This window comes from Dreissena polymorpha, chromosome 1, assembly GCF_020536995.1.
Source record: "Dreissena polymorpha isolate Duluth1 chromosome 1, UMN_Dpol_1.0, whole genome shotgun sequence".
NCBI classification, from domain to species: domain Eukaryota; kingdom Metazoa; phylum Mollusca; class Bivalvia; order Myida; family Dreissenidae; genus Dreissena; species Dreissena polymorpha.
The window spans coordinates 155671324-155697382 of record NC_068355.1 but is presented as its reverse complement, the minus strand read 5'-3'; the positions used below and the strand labels follow the sequence as shown (position 1 = coordinate 155697382).

The 26059-nt window shown below is 38.4% G+C and overlaps 1 protein-coding gene across 13 annotated transcripts in view; it reads left to right on the top strand.

Moving 5' to 3' along the window:
- The window catches only part of LOC127856922 (sortilin-like), a 219561-nt gene that overhangs the window by 156292 nt on the left and 37210 nt on the right, over window positions 1–26059 (top strand). For 3 of the 13 annotated variants that reach the window (XR_008038239.1, XR_008038238.1, XM_052393123.1), the window contains exons 3-7: window positions 11925–11995; window positions 12233–12338; window positions 13753–13905; window positions 15273–15296; window positions 24752–24932. The exons of 7 other annotated variants lie outside the window; for them this stretch is intronic. Coding sequence is in view for 4 of the 6 variants with exons in the window: in XM_052393123.1 (XP_052249083.1) it covers window positions 11925–11995; window positions 12233–12338; window positions 13753–13905; window positions 15273–15296; window positions 24752–24932 (535 nt within the window). In the remaining 2 variants the exon portion in view is untranslated. Of the gene's footprint in view, window positions 1–9364; window positions 9464–9497; window positions 9514–11924; window positions 11996–12232; window positions 12339–13752; window positions 13906–15272; window positions 15297–24751; window positions 24933–26059 lie in introns of those variants that run through there. 3 more of the 13 variants (XM_052393190.1, XM_052393205.1, XM_052393151.1) reach the window with 3 other exon arrangements.

The following is a 26059-nucleotide window of genomic DNA, read 5'->3' as shown; positions in this document are numbered from 1 at the left end:
ATTACATTGTAATTAGTTTAATCCTCATTGTAGACATTATATTTGAATGGTTTAATAATAACGGGAATAATACAATTATTTATAACATATAAATTAACATGCAATAGGAAGCATTCCAGAAACACCCGCGCGCTCGAATGTGCCCTTTTCACAACATTCGGCGCGTCGAAAGTGCCCTTTTGACAAAATACTGCGCGTCGAAAGTGCCCTTTTGACAAAAAAGCCCCCCTGCCCTTTTCAAATCCTAGCTGGAGCACTGCAATCTTCATGTAACTTTGTCAAAATGTTTGTCTTAATGATATGTTGGTTGAGTTCAAAATGGTTCCGGACCGTTGAAAAACATGACCGCCAGGCGCGGGGCAGTATTCCTTATATTGCTATAGAGAAACCTTATTTCCAATCTTCATGAAATTCGGTCAGAAGATTGGTCCCAATGATATCTTTGATGAGTTCGAAAATGGTTACGTTTGCTTGAAAAACATGGCTGCCAAGGGGCGGGGCATTTTTCCTTATATGGCTATATATGGTTATAGTAAAATCTTTTTAACACTCTAGAGGCCACATTTATTGTCCGATCTTCATGAAACTTGGTCAGAAGATTCACCCCAATAATATCTTGGATGAGTTCAAAAATGATGCTGGTTGGTTGAAAAACATGGCTGCCAGGGGGCAGGGCATTTTTCCTTATATGGCTATAGTAAAACCTTGTTAACACTCTAGAGGCCACATTTATTTTCCAATCTTCATGAAACTTGGTCAGAAGATTTGTCCTAATGATATCTTGGATGATTTCGAAAATGGTTTCGGTTGCTTAAAAAACATGGCCACCAGGGGGCAGGGCATTTTTTCTAATATGGCTATATATCATGCTTTAGTAAAACCTTGTTAACACTCTAAAGGCCACATTTATTGTCCGATCATCATGAAACTTGGTCAGATGATTTGTCCCAATGATTTCTTGGATGAGTTTGAAAATGGTTCGGGTTGGTGAAAAAACATGGCCGCCATGGGGGCGTGGCATTTTTCCTTATATAGCTATAGTTAAACCTTGTTAACACTCTAGAAGCCATATTTATTGTACGATCATCATGAAACTTTGTCAGAAGATTTGTCCCAATGATATTTTGGATAAGTTCAAAAGTGGTTCCAGTTGCTTGAAAAACTTTTTCCTTGTATGGACTTATGAATCTTCATGAAACTTTGTCAGTATATTTTTTAAATGATATCTTGGATGCGTATGAAAATGGTTCTGGTCTGTTGAAAAACGTGGCTGCCAGGGTGTTCACTAGTCATGAAAGTTGGTAAAAACATATTGTTCTAATGACATCATGGGCTGCACAGAACTGCTCAGTTCCTTTGAATCTCAGGTGAGCGACTTTGGGCCTTTCAGGACCTCTTGTTTCATGAAACTTGAAACATAGATTCATGTAGATGGCAATGTGGACATTATGCATGCCATTTCATTTTGTTCCTACGTCAAAAATTCTGGTTGCTAAGGCAACAAATAGACTAGAAATACTGCTGAAAATGGTGTTTTTTTCCGGATCCTGCGATAACTTTAAGTTTTTCATATTTGTTCATGAAACTTGATACATGGATAGACGGCAATATGGACATTTTGCACGTCATTTCATTTTGTTCCTACGTCAAAAATTCTGGTTGCTATGGCAACAAATAGACTAGAAATACTGCTGAAAATGGTGTTTTTTCTGGATCCTGTGATAACTTTAAACGTTCTTCATGTTTTTTAATGAAACTTGAAACATGGATAGATGGCAATATGGACATCATGCACTTCATTTCATTTAGTTCCTACGTCAAAAATTCTGGTTGCTATGGTCGAGCCGTTAGGGGACATATACATGTATTGCTTGGCAATGGTCTTGTTTATTCTTGTTTTATGTTGTGTTTTTTTGTTGCTAAATTCATGGATAGAAAGTTTATAATACTTGGGATTCGCACTTTCAATATGGGACTCTCAAATTTCTTCTCCAGCGAGTCCTTGGACTGGCATATGTTAAATTGTAAAAAAATCACTTCTTAAACTGACAAAATCATTTATTTATCATTCATAAAATATAAACAACATTAAATGACAAAGTCAAATTCCTTAATCACTTTTATTTAAAAGGATGAAATTCTTTTCCATTACCATGTACAAATGATGCAAATAATTATAATGGCATGTTAATCAAAACACAATCACAATAAAAAAACTTGTCAGGTTATTCCTCCCCCCCCCCTCTATGTTTCATAGTCTTATTCACATATCAAAATGAAGGAGTATGGAAAAGGATGGCGGCTACCTGCAATATATAATGATGGATGATTAGTTATCTGCTCCCCAAGGGATAAGTTTTTAAGGGTACGTCAAAAACTTAGTAAATGAAATAAAAAGACTAACAGTGTATGGAATGTTGACATAAACAAAACTAATAGCGGGATCATATGGTGCTTGTATTCAGTGGAATTGTTTACTTTTTGATAAAAGCAACAAACTTGGCACATTTGTAGATAAAAGTATTTTATTCAATTTTAACTATGGACCCATCTCCAATTTTCAAGATGGCCGCCAAAATTTAGGAAATTACATGTTACTGCCATATTTGATTAAAATATTCTGTTTTTGGCAATGAAATTAGCTGTTTTATGTTATTAATTAATTAAAATATGTTTCTACATGAAAAACAATGAATTAAATATTGCATATAAGTCAAAATGGCTTCCAAAATGGCCGCCTAAAGTACAAAAAAATAGGATTTTCCTACTCAAATCTATAATTTCAATACTCATTGAACGTATTTATGTAAGCAAGTGTTTTTCTCTTTTTTGAATTTACAGATACATTCATTTGTATAATATTCTCAACATATTGTGTCGGTCCTTAAATAAAGAAATAACTGCATTCAACGAGTTCACACTTCCAGACCTTAAAGCTGCCTTAAAATCTAACCGCGGTCACATCCTCCACAACATATGGTGCTTGTATTCAGTGGAATTGTTCACTTTTTGATAAAAGCAACACACTTTGCTCATTGGTAGTTTAAAGTATTTAATACAAAATAGGCTATGGACCCAATTCATATTTTTCAAAATGGCCGCCATTTTCAAAATGGCGATCTTTTACAAATCAAATGAAATATTACAATACTTTATTATTAATTAAGCTGATAATCAAAAATCTTTGCAAGAAAAACATTTATTATAAGTATTTTGTTAATTTTGTACTTTTTGTAAGATCAAAAGGTCATTTTTTGGGGAAAAAATATGCTTTTTTGGCAAATATTCATTTACTTTTATAATAAATCAATCCATAAAACAGATAATCATGGTCAGGCTACTGGTGTTTATTGCAAGTTTTGAGGCCAAAAATTTATGTGTATATTTGAAAAGAGAATTTTATATCCTTCCAGGAAACCCATTTCTTTAGTGTCACAGCCGTGCATATCTATGTGTTTTTTTTGGGTAAAAATCACTTAAAATCGAAAGTTTTCCCTTTGATTTCTGGAATAATTAAATAAATAGACATTTTCAGTCATGGGAATTCAGCCAGGGTTTCAGTTTTGGGGTATTAAATAGGTATCAGAAACCTTTCTTATAATTCAGAAAAAAAAATCCATGTATTTTTTTAAAGGGAAAACCACCAAATTTCGCATTTATTTTTGCAAATTTGCCTATTTTTCACATTTTAATTCCGCGAATTCTTTTACCAGGTTAACAATTTCCAAAATATTTGTCTAATTAGTGTTTTAAAACACACATATGGCCTCCTTGTTTCATTCCAACAACGACTTTTTTTATCAACATCTTTTAGTGATGTTGGGTGGAAATGAATAAAATCACACACAAAACTGCTGATTTCTGGAAAACTTTGATTTAATTAGATGGAATGAAACAAGGAGGCCATATGTGTGTTTTTAAAACACTGATTAGACAAATATGTTGGAAATTGTTAACTTGGTAAAATAATTCGCAGAATTAAAATTTGAAAAATGGGCAAATTTGCAAAAATAAAATGCGAAATTTGGTGGTTTTTCCCTTAAAAAAAATATATGGAATTTTTTTTTTACTGAATTATCAGAAAGGTTTCTGATACCTATTTAATACCCCAAAACTGAAACCCTGGTTGAATTCCCATGACTGAAAATGTCTATTTATTTAATTATTCCAGAAATCAGAGGGAAAACTTTCGATTTTGAGTGATTTTACCCAAACAAATCATAGATTATGCACGGCTGTGACACTTAAGAAACGGGTTTTCTGGAAGGATATAAAATTCTCTTTTCAAATATACACAAGCATTCTTGGCCTCAAAACTTTCAATAAACACCAGTGGGCTCTCGGACCATGATAATCTGCTTTATTGATTTATTTATTATTAAAGTAAATGGATATTTGCCAAAAAAGCATAATTCCCCCCCCCCCCCCAAAAAATGACCTTTTGACCTTACAAAAAGTACAAAATTAACAAAATACTTATAATAAATGTTTTTCTTGCAAAGATTTTTATGCCCCCCTTCGAAGAAGAGGGGGTATATTGCTTTGCTCATGTCGGTCGGTCGGTCAGTCGGTCCTTCCACCAGGCGGTTGTCAGACGATAACTCAAGAACGCTTGGGCCTAGGATCATGAAACTTCATAGGTACATTGATCATGACTCGCAGATGACCCCTTTTGATTTTGAGGTCACTAGGTCAAAGGTCAAAGTGACCCGAAATAGTAAAATGGTTTTTGAATGATAACTCAAGAACGCATACGCCTAGGATCATGAAACTTCATGGGTAGATTGATCATGACTCGCAGATGACCCCTATTGATTTTGAGGTCACTAGGTCAAAGGTCAAGGTCACGGTGACCCGAAATAGTAAAATGGTTTCCGGATGATAACTCAAGAATGCATACGCCTAGGATCATGAAACTTCATGGGTAGATTGATCATGACTCGCAGATTACCCCTATTGATTTTGAGGTCACTAGGTCAAAGGTCAAGGTCACGTTGACCCGAAAAAGTAAAATGGTTTTCGGATGATAACTCAAGAACGCATATGCCTTGGATCATGAAACTTCACAGGTAGATTGATCATGACTCGCAGATGACCCCTATTGATTTTGAGGTCACAAGGTCAAAGGTCAAGGTCACGGTGACCCGAAATAGTAAAATGATTTTCGGATGATAACTCAAGAACGCTTTCGCTTAGGATCATGACACTTCATAGGTACATTGATCGTGACTCACAGATGACCCCTATTGATTTTCAGGTCACTAGGTCAAAGGTCAAGGTCACAGTGACAAAAAACGTATTCACACAATGGCTGCCACTACAACAGACAGCCCATATGGGGGGCATGCATGTTTTACAAACAGCCCTTGTTTATAATCAGCATAATTAGTAATAAAGTATTGTAATATTTCATTTGATTTGTAAAAGATCGCAACAAAAAATCAGCACCTCAATATTTTCTCCTTTTTTGAGGTTTTAGGTTGGCGGCCAATTTGAAAAATATGAATTGGGTCCATAGCCTATTTTGTCTTAAATACTTTAAACTATCAATGAGCAAAGTGTGTTGCTTTTATCAAAAAGTGAACAATTTACCTGAATACAAGCACCATATGTGGTGGAGGATGTGACCGCAGTTAGATTTTAAGGCAGCTTTAAGGTCTGGAAGGGTGAACTCGTTGAATGCAGTTATTTCTTTATTTAAGGACTGACACAATATGTTGAGAATATTATACAAATGAGATATCTGTAAATACAAAAAAAAAGAAAAACATTTGCTAACATAGCATACGTTCAATGAGTATTGAAATTATAGATTTGAGTAATCCTATTTTTTGGTACTTTAGGCGGCCATTTTGGAAGCCATTTTGACTTATATGCAATATTTGATTCATTTTTTCATGTAGAAACATATGTTCATTAATTAATACCATAAAACAGCTAATGTCAATGCCCAAAACAGAATATTTTAATCAAATATGGCAGTAACATGTAATTTCCTAAATTTTGACGGCCATCTTGGCGGCCATCTTGAAAATGGCGGCCATCTTGAAAATTGGAGATGGGTCCATAGCTAAAATTGAATAAAATACTTATATCTACAAATGTGCCAAGTTTGTTGCTTTTATCAAAAAGTGAACAATCATTTCACCATATGACCCCACTATAATTGATGGAATAGTTAATACAATGTAGTGGGCTGCCATCAAAACTGAATCACTATAATTATGGAACAAGGCCATCAAAGACGGATTGTCTACACAGATTGTCTACACATTTCGATCACAAATCACATTCCTAATCAATACAAGGCTATCCCTCAATGCCCTGTCTCAAAGGTAGAAGAGGTGCTTCTTTACGCCCAGCCTGGTTGTGCGGTTGAAGACGAGCAAGAGCACACGGTACTCGGGTCTCAGTTGGCATAGGGGTCTTATTGTTCGGTTGACCAAAACTAAGGCGCTTGGGATTCAGCACTGGATGGTCGGTTGACTGTGGCATGGAATCACTGGTTGGCAGTGGTCTTTGTAGTCCTGTCGATGAGCCCCTTGGCGGTGCTGAGCTGTGGTTAAGAGGCGTGTTAGGAATTTCTGGCGATGATGGTGTGGATGGCATCCCTGCTTGACGCCCGTGATTGGTGGTCCTTATTGGATCTGTGCCAGGGCTGACAGGCGTGCCCAAATCATCAGGTGGAGTAGTAGGCACAGACACCTTTGGCTGAGTAGCTGTGACTGGAGTGGAGCCATTGGCGACTACCTCTTCTGATTGTTCTACAGTGGGTGTTCTTGATAAGCCTGGTGTGCAAGGGGTATAGAAAGGAGTGAACCGCTAGCTCAGCCCTACAGTTGGCATGTGGGTTTGCGACAGATGAAATTCTGTGTCGAACTCCCCAGGCTTTAAGAACGCTTGAGTTTTTCCAGATGTGTACTGTGGTCTCCCATCAGACGTTAGTTCCTCAGGAATGCCGAACGTAACAAATGTCTCCCTTAGCCGTTTCACAAAGCCTTCTGCACCTGACTCTGATCTGTGTACCATAGGCCAGTTGGAGTACCTGTCTACAATGACCACATATTCTTTACAGTTGAAGGTGAAATAGTCACTGCATATCATCTGAAACGGGTAGTCTGGCAAGGTTAGGTCTGACGGGAGCTGCATAGGGTTTGACTTAGCCGTCCGATGGCAATGCGTACACTGGTCCCTTATCCTTGCAATGTCAATTGTGATATCTGGCCAGTACACAGAATCCATGGCCCTTGCAGGCATTGCACTAACTCCTTGGTGAGCTGCATGGAGTGCATTGAGAATTGACTGACGAAGTGGTGGGGGAATGACTATTCTTTGGCCCATTAGAACCACACCGTCCGAGACACTTAAGCTTGCTGCAAACCGATGATAAGGACGCAGTGCTGCTGGTAGTTCTCTACAGTCATCTGGAAATCCGCTCTCCAGGAAGTTGATAAGGCTTTGAAAGGTAGGGTCTGATGTTGTGGCCTCACATACCTTGTCCCATATGACAACTGAAACAACAGCATTAAGAGTACATGTTGCAGCTGCGACCGTAGAGAAGTCATCAGCCACATCAATATCATCTGCATGCTGGTACAAGCAGGGCAGTGTGTCTTGACAAGATGTATCCACTTCTTTTTCTGTATCACCAGGCAACACCAGACGCTCTGGACATTCTGTCGGATGTCTCGAAGCTGCATCTGGTCCAAGCTTCTTCTTACCGGGAACATGCACCATTGTGAACCTATAGCAGAGCGTCTTCTCCTTTAGATTGAGAAGTCGTCTGTAACTGATGTCAGTGAGTGACCTGTCATTCAAGTTTTGGAGGAGTGGTTTGTGGTCTGTAGATACAATGAGGTCCTCACATCCCAGGACATAGTAGCGTGTCTGATGAAGTGCATATACAACTGCTAAGGCCTCACTTTCGATAAGAGCATACCGGCTTTCAGCAGGATGAGTGAATCGGCTCCCAATGAGGCACAGTTTCCAGCCGTCCTGACAGCAGGTAGGAGTCTTGTTGGGACACTGACAGTACTTCTGCATCATGAAGAAACAAATGCCGTAAACAGACCAGTCTGTGGCCAAGCATGTTACATGAGTGGGATCTAACAGGCGAACACCTTCTTTCATTTCCTTGATGATGACTTCTTTGGACTTGCGAAACAGTTCATCAAGTTCATCTGTCCAATCAAACACAGTTGACGGCTTCAAGAGAGCCTGGAATGGCTGCATCTGTTTTGTCATGGCAAATGCATATGCCCCCTGATCGATCAGCCCAAACCAAGCTCTAGCACCAGTTATGTCAGTTGGTGTAGGAAAGTTTTTGATTGCATCAAGAAACTTCGCACTAGGCCGTATGTTTGTGGGTGTGATAGTCAACCCTGCAACTGTTTAGAGTTGTCTGTTTACTTCCGTTTTTGTGGAAAAAAACATCAAATGTTATTGTACATGACTGCACAATTTATTTACCAAAAAGTGGTAAGATTTGTTTTGAAAATGTCAAGTGAATTTTGATTTGTTTTTTAAACAAGAGAATTTTTGGAACTGACGACCTCACTGTAGATAAGGACCTTGCTTAAAAAAAAAATTTGGTCAACTAAATTTTTTTTAAATACATTGACAATTTATTTTCCTGGCAATATCATATTTCTTAATTCAATGTATTAACTTTCAGCTTGAACATTTCTTGTTATTGTTTTGAAATGGAAACATCTTGCAGCTAAATTATGCCTTCAAGAGACTTCAGACAAATATTTCTTTCAGTAAAGTTATAAATGACTAAATTGTTTAAAGGGGCCTTTTCACAGATTTTGGCATTTTTTTAACTTATTCATTAAATGCTTTATATTGATAAATGTAGACATTGGATCGTAAAAGCTCCAGTAAAAAAATCAAGAATAAAATTAAAAAAAGGAAAAGAACATTGCCAGGAGCAGGTTTCGAACCAGTGACCCCTGGAGTCCTGCCAGAATCCTGAAGTAAAACCGCTTTAGCCTACTGAGCTATTCCGCCGAGTACATATACTAGACGTATTTTATACCTTATATAAGCAATCTTCGTAGGTGCACACAATTTAACGACAAAAACAGAACTCTCCAAATTATTCAATCGTTTCTCGTTGCAACGCTTTATAATTTTTAGGTTTTAAAATCGTCAAAAGATGCATATAATGGCTATATTAGAGCATGGTAAATGTTCAGAATTACTGTTTCCTCACTTATATCATAACTAAAACGAAAATTTGCGAATCTGAAACAACTTTTTTCAATTTTGTCAATTTACCAAAGCGTGAAAAGATCCCTTTAAGTCTCAGTCTACTTTGTATTTGTTCTTGCTTTCTTGTCAATTTGTTAGCTCTGTTTGCACTTTCGTGTAATTTTTTTATTTTCTTTATTTTCAGCTTGAGTTTGTCAATGAAACCAAGACAGTAATGGCTCTGGCATGGGCAGGAGAAAATGATGGGGTAATATATAACAAAGTTTAAATTATAGATGGGCAGGAGAAAATGATGGGGTAATATATAACAAAGTTTAAGTTATAGATGATAGTAACCTTTAAATTTGAAATTAATAAAGCTTCAAATGTGTGCTTCGCTGATAAAATGTCAAATATCTGTTGCGAACTAGATTGAAATTACATTAAAAAACAGCAGTTCTCCATTTAATTAGTATTGTACATTTGTTTACCATTGATCAATAAATAATTTATTTAATTATTGATAATTTTTCAGTCTATTATGATTAGAATTGAATTATTATAATTGATACCACACAGTGCATATATTTAGTATTTGTTTTGAGTATTTAGCAGTTTTTTAATTGAATTTGAATTTTTTAATTTAGCACATAGTGCATACATATAATTAGGTATTTGCCACTATTTATGGTTCTGATGAGATGGATCATTATTATTAGAACTGTCAGAAATAAATTATGATTTTTAGCTTGACTATTACATTGTATATATGAAATATAATATAGTGGAGCTATCCTTTTCACCCCGGCGTCTGCGTGAGTGTGAGCGTTGGAATGTTAAAGTTCCTTGACATACTACTTTTATATTTTGCATACTTCTTTACCGACATGACCCTAACCTATAAACAAGAGCAGACAACTGTATCAGGCATTTTTTAAGAATTATGGCCTTATTATTGATAAATCTATGTTAAAGTTTGCGTACCACCTCAAATATTTTCTAAGTCCCTTGACATTTTGCTTTTATATTTTGCATACTTCTTTACCAACATGACCCCAACCTATAAACAAGTGCAGACAACTGTATCAAGCATTATGTAAGAATTATGGCCATTTGTTCACTTAGAATATTAAAAATTTGTTTAAGTTTTGTGTTTAGGTTCACTTTATTCCTAAAGTATCAAAGCTATTGCTTTCATACGTGCAACACTTACTAACTATCATAAGGGGACTGTGCAGGCAAAGTTATGTAACTCTGGTTGGCATTTTAACAGAATTATGGCCCCTTTTATACATAGAAAATTGAAAATTTGATGAAGTTTTGTGTTTTGGTCCATGTTACTCCAAAAGTATCATAGCTATTGCTTTCAGACTTGGAACACTTCCTAACTATCATAAGAGGACTGTACAGGACAAGTTGCATAACTCTGGTTGGCATTTTGACGGAATTATGGCCCTTTTTTGACTTAACTTTGAATATTTTGTTAAATTTTGTGTTTAGATCCTTTTTACTTCTAAAGTATCAAGGCTATTGCTTTCAAACTTCAAAAACTTTTTTTTACTATCATGAGGGTGTTGTACTTGGCAAGTTGAACTTGACCTTCAAATGACCTTGACTCAAAAGGTCAATTTAATAATATTTTCTTAAATTGCCATAACTTCTTTATTTATGATCCGATTTGATTCATACTTTGACAAAACAATACTTACCCGACATAACACAATGGACTCCACCCAAACCATCCCCCACGATCATCTAATAAATAAAATGACCACACACCCACATTATACCCCCTTCTCCACCGCCACCCCAACCCCCCCCCAACCCCCCCCCCAATTTTTTTTTGAAACATGGTAAAAAAATAATATTTATTTATTTTATTTTTCAAGGACTATCCATCCCAGTCAAGCTATTGCTATCAAACTTGAAATAAAATCTTATTAGTTTGTTTTATGTCTTTACAAATGTTCAATAGATTGTGGAAAATATACCTGAAGTCAGAATCGTCTAAAAAGTACAACTTCTTTAAACCTTTAGGATGAGTATGTTTCAATTATGGTCCTCTTCCATTTAGAATATGACTATATTACCTTGACTTTATTAAATATGAAAAATTTCCCCATAATGGGTTACGTTATACTGTCAAGCACTTGAATAGTCAGGGCGCTGTCCTCTGACAGCTCTTGTTAATATTAGATTTATTAATTTTTATGCCCCCCTTTGGAGAAGAGGGGGTATATTGTTTTGCACATGTCGGTCGGTCCGTCGGTCTGTCGGTCCGTCCACCAGATGGTTTCCGGATGATAACTCAAGAACGCTTAGGCCTAGGATCATGAAACTTCATAGGTACATTGATCATGACTGGCAGATGAACCCTATTGGTTTTCAGGTCACTAGGTCAAAGGTCACAGCGACTCAAAATAGTAAAATGGCTTCCGGATGATAACTCAAAAATGCTTAGGCCTAGGATCACGAAACTTCATAGGTACATTGATCATGACTGGCAGATGAACCCTATTGATTTTTAGGTCACTAGGTCAAAGGTCAAGGTCACAGTGACTCGAAACAGTGAAATGGTTTGCGGATGATAACTCAAGAATGCTTACGCCTAGTTATATTTATAAAAATGTGCTCCATTTTATTCTTCTCAAAAGTATACAGTAAAACATGATGGTATGTTTGTAATATATTCCCTGTGATTCGTAGAATGGCTTTGCTGTGTTTTTCAGACGATAATCATTGTGACAAGTGATTCCAATCCCTTGACAGGGTCTACCATTGCCAACACTGTCTTCAGGAGGTGGGTTGGTGCTAGTGATGATTTATTGAAATTTTATGTGCAGTTTTACTGAAATATTATGTGCGCCAGTACTTCAAACCATTTTCACATAATGTTAAAAATATTTTAAATAAAATACATTTACAACTTTTAACATCATAATACATAATAACATTGATTTAAAAATCTTCAAAATATTGCTTAAATGTTGTTTAAGCCTTAAGGCTACATACCGGTAAACTGTTAGCATGTTTTCAGCACTGACTTTGGTGTAACCTACATCAACTTGACAAATCAACAGAACATAACTGGGCTGATTAAGAGACACAACGGTCTACAGAGACATCCCCTGGACCCCAAAAAGGTTGGTTTGTCGAAAACTGTTAAAGGAAATTTTCTTCAAAATTATACAACATAATATCATGATTGTTTGCTTGTGTCAGATATGTGTTGTAAAAAGCACTATGCTGATATCAGAATGCATAATTCTTCATTAAATTAAAAGTCTTTAATTTCCTTTTCTTGGTCATATACTTGACCTGTCCAACAAACAATGAACAATAACTGGGCAAGAACAAATATTTGTGTTGGGTTTCTTATAATCTATAATTCCAAAGACTAAGCCCCCCTTTGTGATCTAATTGTATTTGTATTAATCAGGGATTTAACTTAGCTTTTAAATATTGAATCAATGATATGTTTTATAATTTGTTTGCTAACAGCACTTCGTTTATTAGATATTAAATTGCAGACTTGACATTTTTATGTAGATGTTGTATGTAAGTATAAAGGAATGTTAAGCAATTGATGAAATGCAAATACCTTTCTGCGTAAAATTAATTTAGCACACTAACACATGTTGGTTACTTTACCATTATGTGTTGCATGATATTGTTGTAATTGCTTTAAATCATTATACATGTAATATTTTAACGACTACTATACAACAACAGTTTAATTCCAGTGTGTAGTTGTGGGTGAAAAATAATTAGTGTAACCAGTCATTTAAGGGGGGGGGGGGGGGGGGGGGGCGGGGGGGCATTATTGGTCTAAGGGAGCATTTCTCGTCTTGTCAGGAAATCTATTTTTGTGAAACATTTTATTTTTAAAATTGTCTGACTGAACTAATGGTCACCAAAATCACAGCAGCACTATGTTTGTAGGCATATAGGAAATTAAAAGGCAATCGTTTGCACAACCTAACCCTATAATCCATTACACAAAGATGTAGTGGTGATGTCTTCTATGCGACCATGGAGGTGCCTGGTCCTATGATTAATAAAGGAGTGTTCTCAACATGATTCCAAAGCAAAGTTCTTGCCCCACAACTGTGAACACTGTTCGTCTCAAAATCCGTCTCCCTTAAAAAATTATTAACCACTAAGAATGCCTGTTACTTTTGAGCGTAATTGTCTGTGGTAAATTATGTAAGATTAAGTAACAATTAGATATCAAATAATCCAGTTGTGGGGTCTGGTATAGGCGTGCAAATGGACTGGGGCAAGACAGTACAAGCCTAAGGTTTTGATACAATCAAGACAAAATTAGTCCGCCCTGGGATAAATGGGCTAAATGCATGTGCGTTAAGTTGTAGCCCAAGATGAGCCTATACAGTCTTACAGGCTTATTAGGTACAACACTTTTTACCTAGACTGGATATTCATTTGAAAGAGACTTATAAACACAGAGTGTCATACCTGATTAACCTAATCTGCTAATCTGCGACAACACTTAATGCACCTGCATTATAAATATACTGGTTTAAATGTTTGTTTCAGGTGTACCTGGTTGGAGAAGGCAGCTTCATGTACGTGACAGTTGATGGGGGCATGACCTTCAGGAAGGTCACTCTGCAATTCCAAGTGACAGATGATCTCATCTTCCATTCCAGCCCTAACCTGACAAACCAGCTGATGGCCTTATGGAACACGGTAGGAAGAAAAAAGTGTATATTTAGACACATATCTGTAGAAAAGATTTCATAGTTTTATGAAAACATTGAAGTCAAAAGACAAGGTCTTGATGGATCAACATTAAGAATTCAATGGGAAAAAGCCAAAATAAATGCATTTCTAAAAGCATTTTCTGAACTTAATTTTTAATTGAATTTCTCAAGTGTATATGAAAGTGTGTGGTTTTTATGCCCCCGAAGGAGGTCTGTTCTTAGGTTTCGCATTTAGGTTTGGAAAAATTCTCATTACTTCTATGTCCCTTCGCATAGCAACTTGATATTTGGCATGCATGTGTATCTCATGGAGCTGCACATTTTGAGTGGTGAAAGGGTAAGGTCATCCTTCAAGGTCAAAGGTAAAAAAACATGTATCAAAGCAGCGCAGTAGGGGGCATTGTGTTTCTGACAAACACATCTCTTGTTTTTTTGGAAAACAGTTTCCTTAATGTATTGCACAGGAGGTTATTATTACGTAAAACAGGAAAATTCAGCTGCATAAAAATAACAAGATTCAGCATACATTGAAAATGCTGCTGTATACAGGTATTTTGCTGTTTTAATTGATTAATTTGCGACAGCTGTTGTATTGATGTTTGCAGTTATGTGAAGGAAGCCTGGAAGTCTTGAATTAATACTTCAAACATACACTTCCTTTTCAGAAACTCACATTTGTTCGACCAATTTGCTGCTTTCAACTAGGGATCTCAAATAGTGACATAACTTACAGTTTCAATAATTTGTATTGTTTAAGTTTAAATTTAATCTTCTAACATTTACTTGTATATATTTTTTGAAAATCTTTTTTAACAGTAAAGAGCACACAGTTATATAATTTTGGGTTCTGGTAATTCAAATGTTGGTTTAACAAAAATATTTTTAAGAATTGTTGATTGTTAAACCCAGTTTGAGAATTTGTCAAATCTATGTCATTTTGCCTTGAAATAAGCAGTGTTTTATTTAGGATGGTAGAGAATGTGCTCTACCTAAAAAATTTGTTTATAAAGTGTAAATCTTTCCCAATGTCAATATTCCTGAACAAGTGTGATGTTCCACATGTAAATCATTGTAGATATAGTAACATTCTGCTGTTTGTAATTCTACATTTGAGCCAGTCGGTAGGAAAATTAGGCTGAATACACGTGAGTAAAGTATCGTCCCAAATTTGTCACGTACAGGAATATTGATTTTAGGAGAGTTTTCCTTTTAACAAAACTTCCATAAAAGTGAAAAGTGTTGTTTGAGATTAGCCTCTGCTGACTGCATTAAGCCTGTTTTTCCTAGAACGCTGCTCAAATGTATTTTGTGTTTCTGACAGCTCTTTGTATTTACTGGTGTGTGTTGTTTCAGAATACAACCACGATGTCAAAAAAGGTTTGCTCCCATTGTCTGGCATATTGTCGGCCTTTTGTCTGCATATTGTTTGCACAAATGTGCATATTGTATGCACTTTGCACTGTCCTCCTGTATGCCTAAATCATTGTTAGAGCCTACTGTTTGTTTTTCATTGTTGTTGTAAATATTATCAATATAGAAGTAGTAAATCTAGAAGTTTGTATAGTCTCATGAAACAATGACTTTCTACTCCTGTATGAATCACTTAAAACTTGTTTATTTCATTGCGATTGCATAGAAAGCCTTAGGCTTATCGTAACTCTCCTAGTCAGTTTCCTGGTAAGAATCAGTAATTTGCTTCTTCCGAGGAGATCTAAAAACGCTACCACTACGGGTATCAAACCCGTGACCTTCCTGTTGTTAGGCAGACACAATATCAACAAATACACTGAGATATAGGCATAAACATGGAAGATAACATACATAATTTATAATCAGTAGTTGTATATTCTGGTTTTTATCCCCACGCTTTTTGAAAAAAAGGTGGGGATATTGTGGTTATCTCCGCCGTCCGTCCGTCTGTCTGTCTGTCTGTCTGTCCGTCCGTCCTGGCCACTATCTCCTCCTACACTAAAAGCACTAGAACCTTGAAACTTACACACATGGTAGCTATGAGCATATGTGCGACCCTGCACTATTTGGAATTTTGATCTGACCCCTGGGTCAAAAGTTATAGCGGTTGGGGTGGGGCCGCGTCAGAAATTATCACTCATTTTTTTAGGTTATTTTACATTTACTTCTTTATTTCTACACCGATTCACTTCAAATTGATACTGGACCTCTCTTATGACAATACGGTCAATCTCAACCATGCATGGCCCCATTCCCAACCCTGGGGCGCCCTGCCCACATAGGCCACACCCACCAAAAATTTCCATTTACTATAATTTTTTCATTTCTACACGGATTCACTTCAAATTGATACTGAACTTTTGTTATGGCATTAGGGTCAATCTCAACTATGCATGGCCCCAATCCCAACCCTGGGGCGCCCGCCCACATAGGCCACACCCACCAAAAAATTCCATTTACTATAATTTTTTCATTTCTACACGGATTCACTTCAAATTGATACTGAACTTTTGTTATGACATTAGGGTCAATCTCAACTATGCATGGCCCCATAACCAACCCTGGGGCCCCGCCCACATAGACCACACCCACCCAAAATTGCCTTTACTATAATTTCTTCTTTTCTACACCGATTCACTTCAAATTGATACTGAACTTCTCTTATGACATTAGGGTCAATCTCAACTATGCATGGCCCCATAACCAACCCTGGGGCCCCGCCCACATAGACCACACCCACCCAAAATTGCCTTTACTATAATTTCTTCATTTCTACACCGATTCACTTCAAATTGATATTGAACTTCTCTTATGACAATACAGTCAATCTCAACTATGCATGGCCCCATTACCAACCCTGGGGCGCCCCGCCCACATAGACCACACCCACCCAAAATTGCCTTTTACTATAATTTCTTTATTTCTACACCAATTCACTTCAAATTGATACTGAACCTCTCTTATGACAATACGGTCAATCTCAACTATGCATGGCCCAATTACCAACCTTGGGGCCCCGCCCACATAGACCACACCCGCCCAAAATTGCCTTTTACTATAATTTCTTCATTTCTACACCGATTCACTTCAAATTGATACTGATCTTCTCTTATGACAATACGGTCAATCTCAACTATGCATGGCACAATTACCAACCCTGGGGCGCCCTGCCCACATATGTCACACCCACCCAAAATTGCCTTTTACTATAACTTCTTCATTTCTACACCAATTCACTTCTAATTGATGATGAACTTCTCTTATGACAATACGGTCAATCTCAGCTATGCATGGCCCCATTACCAACCCTGGGGCACACCTAGGTCAAACATTCGGCGTGGGGATACGCGTCGGCCTCTGCCGCGCCATTTCTAGTTAACATTCAAGTCATCATGCCAGAGAGTTTTATTTATTTATGTGAATTGTTGCAAGCCATGTTAATGTTGTGGAATGGCCAGTCATTGTCATTTTACTCAAGTGGATACTGCTTTCATCATTCGCATTCCTACAGTGCTGCATGCTTTGGTCATTGTTCATGTAGTGTGTATGCATTTGCATCCGAACATGTTTCAAGCTGTAAAATATTGCTCTTATAATTAAATGTTGGCTGCATGCAGCCTTGATGACTTGTAAGGTACTTCCACACCTTTTTATGTCGGATGCCTCACTGTCACGTTCTTTTAATGTGTTGTGAATCATTCAACCATGTTTTATTTTAGTATAACTTTGCATTATTAAGTACACTCATTTTCATTTTTATACCTCCACAAACGAAGTTTTGGGGGGTATATAGGAGTGAACTTGTCTGTCGGTCTGGCTGTCGGTTGGTCAGTCCCTATTAAGTGTCCACTCTCTTATTAAAGTTGTTTTCACCGATCTTCACCAAACTTGGTTAGAAGTTGTATCTAGATGATGTATAGGCCAAGTTCGAACATGGGTCATGGCAGGTCATTCAGCATGTTATCTGCTCTTTAATTCAAGTAGTTTTCATCCAGTATCTTAACCAAACTTGGTCAGAAGTTTTATCTAGATGATCTCTACGCCAAGTTTGAACATGAGCCATGCGGGGCGTAAAACTAGGTCACAGGGTCACTTTGTGTGTTTTTTAACATTCAGCATGGTGTCAATTCTCCAATTAAGTACCGGGTAGTTTTCATCCCATCTTCACCAAACTTGGCCAGAAGTTTTATATAGATGAACTTAAGGCCAAGTTCGAACATGGGCCATGCCAGATCAAAAACTAGGTCACAGGGTCACTTAGTACGTTTTACACATTCAGCATGGTGTCCGCTCTCTAATTCAAGTAGTTTTCATCTGATCTTCACCATATTGGTCAGAAGTTGTATTTAGATGATGTGTAGGTCAAGTTCGAACATGGGCCATGTCAGGTCATAAACAAGGTCAAGGGGTGTGTTTAAAACATTGAGCAATGTGCCCGCTGTTTTTTGTGAAGACAACATGAACAATATTCTGTGTCAATGCGGCATGTGGGGGTATTCGTTATGTCTGTGACAAATGTGACCATGTTTTATTTTAGTATAACTTAGCATTATTAAGTACACTCATTTTCATTTTTATACCTCCAAACAAGGTTTTGGGGTGTATATAGGAGTGAACTTGTCTGTTGGTCTGTCTGTCTGTCAGTCTGTCTGTCGGTTGGTCAGTCCGTATTCTGTGTCAATGCGGCATGTAGGGGTATTCGTTATGTCAGTGACAAAGCTCTAGTTAATTATTTAATTTTGTATGCATGCTTATAAAGTAATTGTACATTAAGTATGGCTACTAAATAAACAAACAAAAGGCTTTTTTATGCCCCCAGATCGAATGATTGGGGGAATACTGTTTTTTTTACCTGTCTGTCTGTCATTCTGTGGAAAACTTAAACCTTGGTTAAAGTTTTGCATTATTGAAGATAGCAACTTGATATTTTACTTGCATGTGTATCTCATGGAGCTGCACATTTTGAGTGGTGAAAGGTCAAGGTAATCCTTCAAGGTCAAAGGTCAAATATATGGCTTCAAAGCAGCGCAGTAGGGGGCATTGTGTTTCTGACAAACACATCTCTTGTTTATTAGCTCATCTATTTTTTGAAAAAAAATTATGAGCTATTGTCATCACCTTGGCGTCGGCGTCGGCGTCGGCGTCTGCGTCGGCGTCGGCGTCCGGTTAAGTTTTGCGTTTAGGTCCACTTTTCTCAGAAAGTATCAATGCTATTGCATTCAAACTTGGTACACTTACTTACTATCATGAGGGGACTGGGCAGGCAAAGTTAGATAACTCTGGCGTGCATTTTGACTGAATTATGTGCCCTTTTTATACTTAGAAAATTGAAAATTTTGGTTAAGTTTTGCGTTTAGGTCCACTTTTTTCAGAAAGTATCAATGCTATTGCATTCAAACTTGGTACACTTACTTACTATCATGAGGGGACTGGGCACGCAAAGTTAGATAACTCTGGCTTTCATTTTGACAGAATTATGTGCCCTTTTTATACTTAGAAAATTGAAAATTTTGGTTAAGTTTTGTGTTAAGGTCCATTTTATTCCTTAAGTATCAAAGCTATTGCTTTCATACTTGCAACACTTACTAACTACCGTAAGGGGACTGTGCAGGCAAAGTTATGTAACTCTGACTGGCATTTGGACGGAATTATGGGCCCTTTATACTTAGAAAATTGAAAGTTTGGTTAAGTTTTGTGTTTTGGTCCACTTTACCCCTAAAGTATCATAGATATTGCTATCATTCTTGGAACACTCGCAAACTATCATAAGGGTACAGTAAAAGGACAAGTTGCATAACTCTGGATGTCATTTTTACGGAATTATGGCCCTTTTTTGACTTAGTAACTTTGAATATATGGTTAAATTTTGTGTTTCGATCCACTTTACTTCTTAAGTATCAAGGCTATTGCTTTCAAACTTCAAATACTTTCATGCTATCATGAGGTTACTGTACCTGGCAAGTTGAATTTTACCTTGACCTTTGAATGACCTTGACTCTCAAGGTCAAATTATTAAATTTCTCTAAAATTGCCATAACTTCTTTATTTATGATTAGATTTGATTGATACTTTGACAAAACTACTCTTACCTGACATACCACAATAGACTCCACCCAAACCATCGCCCGTGCCCCCCCCCCCCCCCACAACCCCCCCCCCCCCCTATTTTTTTTTTTTTTTTTTTTTTTTTTTTTTTTTAAGATCATCTCACAAATGACCACCACACTCTCACACTATACCCCCCCCCCACCCCACCCCCTCCCCAATTTTTTTTTTAAACGGTTAAAAAACAAAACTATTTATTTTGATTATTTTATGTTTGAAATACCGTCCAACCATCGCACCCAAGAATCCCCCCCACCCCCCCTCCCCCCACCCGAATCCCCCCACCCCCCCCCCCCCCCCCCCCTATTTTTTTTTTTTTTTTTTTAAGATCATCTCACAAATTACCACCACACCCTCACACTATACCCCCCCACCTCGCCCCCCCCCCCCCCCCATTTTTTTTTATGAAACGGTTAAAAAACACAAATATTTATTTTTATTATTTTATGTTTGAAATACCGTCCAACCATCGCACCCAAGAATCCCCCCCCCCCCCACCCCCCCCACCCCCCACCCCCCCCCCCCCCCCCCCCCCCCCCCCGATTTTTTTTTTCCTTTTTTTCGCATTTTTGGAAGAAAATGTAATAAATGTCCACACCCCCACACAATGCACCGCTCTTCACTCCACCCCTCCCTCCTTTGTGATTGAAAATGAGAGTCCCTTCACCTTTAAAAAGAAAATAGATGAGCGGTCTGCACCCGCAAGGCGGTGCTCTTGTTAATGTAAAACTTTACACACAACGTCACTTATGTGTGTTTTAAACTTTGGGGCAGCTTTGCAATTTGGCTTAATAATATATTGGTACTTTTAATAGACAGTTGCATGCAACTGTCATCAAGGAAACACTCAACAGTTTTATTATTACTTGATTTTGTTAAATGAATCTTGTTCTAAGCAGTAATAACTGACGGCCAGTGAGCTAATGCCATAGCAGTTCAATCACATTTTTGGGTCAATTGGTAGCTTATCTTAGCATAGCATGCTCATGGTTAGCTTTTCTGATTGCCTTTTGTGGGTCATGCATTGACCATCATGCTGTAGCAACATTTTGAGGCCTTATTGATTGCCCAATCTTGAGTCCAAGAAACTTCATCAGAACTTTGTGCACAATGATTTCTTGGTCTGGTTCAAAACTAGGTCACATGAAATTAAAAAATAGGTAACTAGGAATATTTAAAGAAAAAATGTTGTTGGGAAGGTCAAAAATGGTTCAAGCTAATAAAAAAGTATAACAACCAGAGGGCAGGACTATTTTTCCTGTAGGGCTTTTTTTCTGAAATATCATAAAACTTGCTCAGAACATTTATTCTACTCGTATCTCTTTTGAGATCCAATATGGGCACTTTCTGTAGAAAACCATGGTTGCCTGTGTAAGGGGGAAATGGCAGGTTTCTGTAAATCTATGTAGCGAAAAAGAAACCTTGCAAATATTTCAGACATCTTGGCCCATTCAGAAAATAATAAATGATTCTGCTTTGAAATTAGTCAGTGGAGCGATATAGAAGTCGTGTTCCTGTAATTGATGACAAAGAATAAAATGCACCTGTAATAAAGGTGATATAAAACAAAGAAAATAAGTGCACAAACACACAATTAACATTAGCTTTATTTGTTATAGATGTATTAAGTAAACGAAATGAGCCATGCTCTGGGACAATGGTGTTCAATGCATGTGCATGAAGTATCATCCCTAGTTAACCTGTGCAGTCAGCTCTGGGACAATGGGGTTCAATGCATGTGCATGAAGTATCATCCCTAGTTAACCTGTGCAGTCTGCACAATGGGGTTCAATGCATGTGCATGAAGTATCATCCCTAGTTAACCTGTGCAGTCTGCACAATGGGGTTCAATGCATGTGCATGAAGTATCATCCCTAGTTAACCTGTGCAGTCTGCACAATGGGGTTCAATGCATGTGCATGAAGTATCATCCCTAGTTAACCTGTGCAGTCTGCACTGGGACAATGGGGTTCAATGCATGTGCATGAAGTATCATCCCTGGTTAACCTGTGCAGTCTGCACTGGGACAATGGGGTTCAATGCATGTGCATGAAGTATCATCCCTGGTTAACCTGTGCAGTCTGCACAATGGGGTTCAATGCATGTGCATGAAGTATCATCCCTAGTTAACCTGTGCAGTCTGCACTGGGACAATGGGGTTCAATGCATGTGCATGAAGTATCATCCCTGGTTAACCTGTGCAGTCTGCACAATGGGGTTCAATGCATGTGCATGAAGTATCATCCCTAGTTAATCTGTGCAGTCTGCACATCAATGCATGTGCATGAAGTATCATCCCTGGTTAACCTGTGCAGTCTGCACTGGGACAATGGGGTTCAATGCATGTGCATGAAGTATCATCCCTAGTTAACCTGTGCAGTCTGCACAATGGGGTTCAATGCATGTGCATGAAGTATCATCCCTGGTTAACCTGTGCAGTCTGCACAATGGGGTTCAATGCATGTGCATGAAGTATCATCCCTAGTTAACCTGTGCAGTCTGCACAATGGGGTGCAATGCATGTGCATGAAGTATCATCCCTGGTTAACCTGTGCAGTCTGCTCTGGGACAATGGGGTTCAATGCATGTGCATGAAGTATCATCCCTGGTTAACCTGTGCAGTCTGCACTGGGACAATGGGGTTCAATGCATGTGCATGAAGTATCATCCCTAGTTAACCTGTGCAGTCTGCACAATGGGGTTCAATGCATGTGCATGAAGTATCATCCCTGGTAACCTGTGCAGTCTGCACTGGGACAATGGGGTTCTATGCATGTGCATGAAGTATCATCCCTAGTTTACCTGTGCAGTCTGCACAATGGGGTTCAATGCATGTGCATGAAGTATCATCCCTAGTTAACATGTGCAGTCTGCTCTGGGACAATGGGGTTCAATGCATGTGCATGAAGTATCATCCCTAGTTAACATGTGCAGTCTGCTCTGGGACAATGGGGTTCAATGCATGTGCATGAAGTATCATCCCTAGTTAACATGTGCAGTCTGCTCTGGGACAATGGGGTTCAATGCATGTGCATGAAGTATCATCCCTAGTTAACCTGTGCAGTCTGCACTGGGACAATGGGGTTCAATGCATGTGCATGAAGTATCATCCCTGGTTAACCTGTGCACTCTGGCACAATGGGGTTCAATGCATGTGCATGAAGTATCATCCCTGGTTAACCTGTGCAGTCTGCACAATGGGGTTCAATGCATGTGCATGAAGTATCATCCCTGGTTAACCTGTGCAGTCTGCACTGGGACAATGGAGTTCAATACATGTGCATGAAGTATCATCCCTGGTTAACCTGTGCACTCTGGCACAATGGGGTTCAATGCATGTGCATGAAGTATCATCCCTGGTTAACCTGTGCAGTCTGCACAATGGGGTTCAATGCATGTGCATGAAGTATCATCCCTGGTTAACCTGTGCAGTCTGCACTGGGACAATGGGGTTCAATACATTTTCATGAAGTATCATCCCTGGTTAACCTGTGCAGTCTGCACAATGGGGTTCAATCCATGTGCATGAAGTATCATCCCTAGTTAACCTGTGCAGTCTGCACTGGGACAATGGGGTTCAATGCATGTGCATGAAGTATCATCCCTAGTTAACCTGTGCAGTCTGGGACAATGGAGTTCAATACATGTGCATGAAGTATCATCCCTAGTTAACCTGTGCAGTCTGCACTGGGACAATGGGGTTCAATGCATGTGCATGAAGTATCATCCCTGGTTAACCTGTACAGTCTTTCTCTGGGACAATGGGGTTCAATGCATGTGCATGAAGTATCATCCCTAGTTAACCTGTGCAGTCTGCACAATGGGGTTCAATGCATGTGCATGAAGTATCATCCCTGGTTAACCTGTACAGTCTTTCTCTGGGACAATGGGGTTCAATGCATGTGCATGAAGTATCATCCCTAGTTAACCTGTGCAGTCTGGGACAATGGGGTTCAATGCATGTGCATGAAGTATCATCCCTGGTTAACATGTGCAGTCTGGGACATCGCTTAAACTGGATCACTTTCCACTTAATAACAATACACTTAATGGGGTTCAATGCATGTGCATGAAGTATCATCCCTGGTTAACCTGTGCAGTCTGCACTGGGACAATGGGGTGCAATGCATGTGCATGAAGTATCATCCCTAGTTAACATGTGCAGTCTGCTCTGGGACAATGGGGTTCAATGCATGTGCATGAAGTATCATCCCTAGTTAACCTGTGCAGTCTGCACTGGGACAATGGGGTTCAATGCATGTGCATGAAGTATCATCCCTGGTTAACCTGTGCAGTCTGGGACAATGGGGTTCAATGCATGTGCATGAAGTATCATCCCTGGTTAACCTGTGCAGTCTGGGACAATGGGGTTCAATGCATGTGCATGAAGTATCATCCCTAGTTAACATGTGCAGTCTGGGACAATGGGGTTCAATGCATGTGCATGAAGTATCATCCCTGGTTAACCTGTGCAGTCTGCACAATGAGGTTCAATGCATGTGCATGAAGTATCATCCCTGGTTAACCTGTGCAGTCTGTACAAGCTAATCAGGGACATCACTTAAACTGGATCACTTTCCACTTAACCTTGAATTTTGCTGAGAAGAGACTTCCTTTAAATGAAAAACACAATACAAACCGAAAGTGTGTCATGGATAAGCCTGTGCAGACTGCACAGGCTAATCTGGGACAACACTAATGCTCATGCATTTAACCTTGTTTTCCCAGTTTTCTGCTCAAATATAATGTTACTTCAGGACCTGTACATGTCTGTTGATGATGGCATGACATGGAAGCTGGTACAGTCAGGAGTAGACAAGGCGGTGTGGGGGGTACCCCCAGACCCTGAGGACGACACGCCCCAGAAGAACCCCGACACCAACACCACCATGTACTTCACATATGCCCAGAGCTCCGATGACATCCTGTTAAAACATTGTGAGTTTGTTATCCCCTGCCATAGGCGGAGGGATATTGTTTTGGCGTTGTCCGTCTTTCTGTTCGTCTTTGTCCGTCCAGAGCCATACCTTGAAAGTGCTTTGGCGGATTTAATTGAAACTTGGTATGAGTATCTATATGGATAAGAGGACGATGCACGCCAAATGGCATTGTACACCATCTGTTAATGACGGAGTTATGGCCCTTTGTATCTTGAAAAAATACTTTTTGAGTGTCAAATATAACACTTTTGTGTCCAGAAGCATATTGGCAGGGGATATAAATTCAGCAAATTTGTTTGTTAATTTGAAGAAATACCATAATAGGAATCGTGAGAAAGGATTTTATAAGTAGTTATGAGTGCTGGTAAATGTGTCTAATAAATCATGAGTGATGGATTTAAATCTTGAGGTGTGATGCTTTATTATGCCCCCCTTCGAAGAAGAGGGGGTATATTGCTTTGCTCATGTCTGTCGGTCAGTCTGTCGGTCGGTCCGTCCACCAGGTGGTTGTCAGACAATAACTCAAGAACGCTTGGGCCTAGGATCATGAAACTTCATAGGTACATTGATCATGACTCGCAGATGACCCCTATTGATTTTGAGGTCACTAGTTTAACAAAGCACTACATTGTGTAACTATTTTTCTTGAACATTTTAATTGTTGTTAAAGAGCAATCAAATAAAAATAACTGTATTTTATATATTGACAGCGCTCTGTGAACGCGTTCTGTGAACGCAACTTGATTTTTGTTAAGAAGATACTTTGTTGTAACGAAAAATATTTTGAAAGCGAAAAGTTTTGTCCCTGATTATCCTGTGCAGACTGCACAGGCTAATCTGGGACAACACTTAAGCACATGCATTAAACCCCCTTATCACAGAGCGCGGCTCAAATTTTAAATTGTTAAATGACACTATGGGCACTCATTTGAAAATTATACAAGAACATAATATGAGTCCGCTCTTGGATGGTCGGGCTGAATTCATGTGATCAGGTACGATGCTTACTCCTTTTATAGTACTCTTAGTGCAAAGAAAGTCTCTTTTAAACAAAATTCCACTGAAGACAGAAAGTATTATCCCTGATTAGCCTGTTTGGATTGCACAGGCTAATCTGGGACAACA